The 5,000-nt window shown below is 51.5% G+C and overlaps 1 protein-coding gene across 1 annotated transcript in view; it reads left to right on the forward strand.

Annotated features, from left to right (window-relative positions):
- Positions 1-5,000, forward strand: part of plxna4 (plexin A4) — a 512,494-nt gene that overhangs the window by 44,494 nt on the left and 463,000 nt on the right. The window contains exon 2 of the mRNA XM_063217729.1: positions 1-1,083. This exon is cut by the window's left edge and continues 304 nt beyond it. Coding sequence (XP_063073799.1) covers positions 1-1,083 — 1,083 coding nt within the window. The remainder of the gene's footprint in view (positions 1,084-5,000) is intronic.

The raw sequence follows: 5,000 nt of genomic DNA on the forward strand, positions 1-5,000 counted from the left end.
TTCCGCTCCGAGAACTCGGAGATGACCTTCAACCACCTGGCGGTGGACAAGCGCAACGGCAACGTCTACCTTGGCGCCGTGAACCGGATCTACAAGCTCTCGCCGGCGCTGGACGTGCAGGTGTCCCACCAGACGGGGCCCGACGAGGACAACCGCGACTGCTACCCGCCGCGCATCGTGCAGCCCTGCAGCGAGCCGCTCTCGCTCACCAACAACGTCAACAAGATGCTGCTGATGGACTACCGCGAGAACCGGCTGCTGGCCTGCGGCAGCCTGTACCAGGGCATCTGCAAGCTCCTGCGGCTGGACGACCTCTTCAAGCTGGGCGAGCCCTTCCACAAGAAGGAGCACTACCTGTCGGGCGTCAACGAGAGCGGCTCCGTGTACGGCGTCATCGTCTCCTACTCCGGGCAGGCCACCGACAAGCTGTTCGTGGCCACCGCCGTGGACGGCAAGCCCGAGTACTTCCCGACCATCTCCAGCCGGAAGCTGGAGCGCAACTCGGAGGAGGACGGCATGTTCGCCTACGTCTTCCACGACGAGTTTGTGGCGTCCATGATCAAGATCCCCTCGGACACCTTCACCGTGGTGCCCGACTTTGACATCTACTACATCTACGGCTTCAGCAGCGGCAACTTCGTCTACTTCCTGACTCTCCAGCCGGAGATGGGCACCACCTCGGCCGTCGGGTCCTCGGCCACGGGCCGCGAGCAGGTCTACACCTCCAAGCTGGTGCGCCTCTGCAAGGACGACCGGGCCTTCAACTCCTACGTGGAGGTGCCCCTGGGCTGCATCAAGGGCGGCGTGGAGTACCGTCTCCTGCAGGCCGCTTACCTGTCCAAGGCCGGCTCCATCCTGGCCAAGTCTCTGGGCGTGGGGCCCAACGACGACGTCCTGTACGCTGTCTTCTCCAAGGGCCAGAAGCGCCGGCCCAAGGAGTCTTCGCAGGACTCGGCGCTCTGCGTGTTCGCCCTGAAGGAGATCAACGACCGGATCAAGGACCGGCTGCAGTCCTGCTACAAGGGGGAGGGCACGCTGGACCTGGCCTGGCTCAAAGTCAAGGACATCCCCTGCAGCAGCGCGGTGAGTTCCCTATTTTTTATACTCGATTGTTGGCTAAGGTTCAATACTATATTTTACATTACTCATTGCTTTACATTACATTACATTGCATTTGGCAGGCACTTTATAACCAAAGCAACATTCAAAAGAGGACAAAATCATAGCCAACATCACTAGCAGATACAAAGTGCACAGGAAATATTTCTTGTGTTCAATTGCTAAGGTTCAACACTATATTACATTACACATTGTACTGAGCACACAATTTTATGCAAACCAAGGGTTTTCAACCAGTGGTTCGAGCACCATTGGCGGTCCGTGCCAATGTTGCTGGTGGTCCCTTAGTTGCTATGCAGTTTAACTACTACAAATATACATGCAAATACACAGTGTGCTGCGGACTACTGCTAAATCAGAATGGTGGTCCCCGGGCCAAAGCCAGTTGAAAACGGCTGATCCAAATGGTAGCTTGGTTGTGAAGATTTTTTTTGGGAACTTTTTATTTAAGTTGTGATAGGTCACCGCTCATCTGTTTAGAAGGTGAAGGATTCAGTAGAAATTTCTGTATAAACAGAAGTCTGTCTGATGGTCTAAGGACAGAAAGCTTGCAAGTCAAGTAAGGCTTCTGTGCACAAAAATAGACCTGAAGTGTGCGGATTGTCTTCTGGGAACTTTTTATTGTCAAAAGGGAGGACCATACTCTCTAAACGCCTGGTAATTTTCTCCACTGAAAATGTAGTCCACAATCTGAAGTTTTCAGTATGTTTGGATGTATAATAATTGCTAAAAGGGGACAAATTTCTATGAAAGTTCAGCACAAGGGCACGTAATGTCATTAGCGAATATGGGCCAATTCAAACATACCTGTCCTCTCAACGCACTTGTTCCCAAAACAGCTGTCTGCTTGCCTCCGAAACAAAAAAAGCTGACTTTGCAAGGTTTTTTTTAATTCCTGAAAGCCCAGGACACGAGAACCAAGAGAGATTTAGCAAAGTCACCCTGGCCCGAATTATGTAATTACCACAGGGGACAAATGACGTTGCGCTTGTACTTGTGCTATACTGCTGCCCGTGAACCATTTTTCTTTTACATTTGTTTTCAGAGAACTGAAAGGTCTGCTGACACAGCAACAAAAGACTCTAACGACAACCCCTAAAAAATACCCGTATATGTCTACTATCATTACCCCCCCCAAAAAACAGCTGCTGTTCGTTGGTAATTGCAATTGCCAACGATTAATCTTTTACCCATTTCGGGAAACCTCAGATGTGCGGTTGAGGTTTTTTTCTCACGACTCCTCCAAGGTCCCGGTGTAAAGTCAGTTCTTTCTCATCTCTCGAATTGAATTAATATTTTCTTTTTGCAGATGGAGGTTAAATAGAATGTCAAGGCTTTTTCGCGCGTGCCTTCGGAGGCTGAGGAGGCTCTCGTTTTTTATATATTTTTCCCTGTGATAAAACACAGGCGAAACCAAAGAGGCAAGAAATTGCCTTCCTTTGAGAGTCAATCTATTATTGTAATGACATTTCGCCGAATGCCAGCCACGGCCCCAAATTAATCTCTCTCTCCGCACGCCGCGTCTCTCCACAGATGCTGGAGCATGCCCATTAGCGGGAGAACAACCAATCAGTGCTCTCAACGCACACTGAACAGGATTTTGCTTTCTCACCCCACTCACCCCCCTTCTCTCTTGCTATCTTTCACTCGCATTCTCCTCAGTACTCTCAACACTGAATATGATTTCTCTCTCTCTCCCTCTCCCTCTCTCGCACTGTATCTCTCTCTCTCTCCCTCTCCCTCTCTCTCTCTCTCTCTCTCTCTCTCTCTCTCTCTGTATCTCTGCTGTTTTCTTCCTCTTCTGCTTCAAGGAGAGTGGCATATTTGGTACTGCTTTAATTCCCCTCGTCAAATGCGACTGTAATGATGATGATATGCACACATGAATATTTGCACTTTAAAAGCCTGTGTGTGCATGTGTGTGTGCACACACTTGTAAGCGTGTGTGTCTGTGTGTGTGTGTGTGTGTGTGTGTGTCTGTGTTTATGTGTGTGTGTGTGTGTGAGAGAGAAAGAGAGAGAGAAAGAGAGAGAGAGAGAGAGAGAGAGAGAGAGAGAGAGAGAGAGAGAGAGAGAGAGAGAGAGAGAGAGAGAGAGAGAGAGAGAGAGAAAGAGAAAGCAGTGTAGAGGAGGCCGTCTGCTGAACTAGAGAGAAGCTGAGGACTGCGAGGCAAGGGAGAGGAGGAAGAGGAGGAGGAGGTGGAGAAGGAGGAGGATTCCAGCCCCTCCCTCAGTCGTCTCCATGGGAATGGATAAATCAGAGGCGTAAGGCAGAAGACAAGATTGTGTCCGAGAGAGAGAGAGAGAGAGAGAGAGAGAGAGAGAGAGAGAGAGAGAGAGAGAGAGAGAGAGAGAGAGGAGAGAGAGAGAGAGAGAGAGAGAGAGAGAGAGAGAGAGGGGGGGGGGGTGGAGAGGGAAAGACAGCTATAAAGACTGGAGAAAGAAGAGAGGGAGAGAGGCAGATTGGGGGGAGATAAAAACACAGAGAAAAAAATTGCAGAACTGGACAACAGACCAGCAGAGGGAGTGGAAAACAGAGGGTGAGAGAGGAGAGGACGAGAGGAGGGGTGATGGTGACGATGGTGGTGGTGGTGGTGTGTGTGTGTGTGGGGCGAAAAGAAGTGAGAGGGAAAATGGAGAAAGATGTAGAGACAGCGCCTCACAGTGAGGAGGGAGAGGTGAAAGAGAGGAGAGGAGAGGAGCGCATTGGTGCATTGGTGGGGAATGGAGAGAGAGGAATAGAGAGAGAGAGCAACAGAGAAAGAAAGAGATGGGGAGAGCGCAAGGGAGAAGAGAGGAGAGTAGCAGCTGCGAGGGATGGAGGGAGGTAAAGCTAGAGAGAGAGGAAGAGAGATGGTGTGCGTGCAAGAGAGCGAGAGAGAGAGAGAGAGAGGGAAGAGAGAGAAAGCAACATAGCAAGAGAGCAATAGAATAAGAGCGAGGGAGCGGAGAGGAGAGTAGCAGCTGTAAAGGATGGAGAGAGAGAGAGACAGAGAAAGAGGGGAAAAGGGAGAGAAAGGGAGAGAGAGTGAAGGATGGAGAGTGAGAAACGGAGAGGAGAAGAGAGAGACAGAGAGCAAGAGAGCGAGGGAGAGCAGCATCAGTGATGGATTGAGAGAGATAAAGATACAGGAGAGAGAGAGAGAGAGAGAGAGAGAGAGAGAGAGAGAGAGAGACAGAGAGACAGAGACAGAGACAGAGACAGAGAGAGAGAGGAAAGAGAGCAGTGTCAGTGAGGGATGGAAAGAGATAAAGGCAGAGAGAGAGAGAGACCATGAGAGAGGATGTGAGGATAGGAGAGCGGGAGAGAGAGAGGAAAGGAGAGGCGTGAGAGGGGAGAAAGAGGGGAGAAGAGGAGAGGAGATGGTGAGAGAGAGGGTGAGGAGAGGAGAGGGGGAGGTGGGAGAGGAGAGGAGAGGAGAGGGCGAGTAGAGTAGAGGAGAGGGTGAGTGAGAGGGTGAGCAGAGAGAGAGAGAGGAGAGTAGAGGAGACGAGGGAGAGGGTTAGGATAGAGAGAGGAGAGGAGAGGAGAGTGAGATGAGGGAGAGAGTGAGGATAGAGAGAGGAGGGAGAGGGAGAGGAGAGGAGGGGGAGGAGGGAGAGGAGAGAGAGGAAAGGGGGAGGAGAAGTGAGGGAGAGGGTGAGGGGAGGAGAGGAGAGTGAGATGAGGGAGAGAGTGAGGATAGAGAGAGGAGGGAGAGGAGAGGAGGGGGAGGAGGGAGAAGAGAGAGAGGAAAGGGTGAGGAAAGGTGAGGAGAGGTGAGGAGTAGAGATGGTGAGGGAGAGGGTGAGGCGAGGAGAGGAGGGGGAGGAGGGAGAGGGGGAGGAGAGGAGAGGGTGAGGGAGAGGAGAGGGTGAGGGAGAGGAGAGGAGAAGAGATGG

Source organism: Engraulis encrasicolus, chromosome 15, assembly GCF_034702125.1.
Source record: "Engraulis encrasicolus isolate BLACKSEA-1 chromosome 15, IST_EnEncr_1.0, whole genome shotgun sequence".
NCBI lineage: Eukaryota > Metazoa > Chordata > Actinopteri > Clupeiformes > Engraulidae > Engraulis > Engraulis encrasicolus.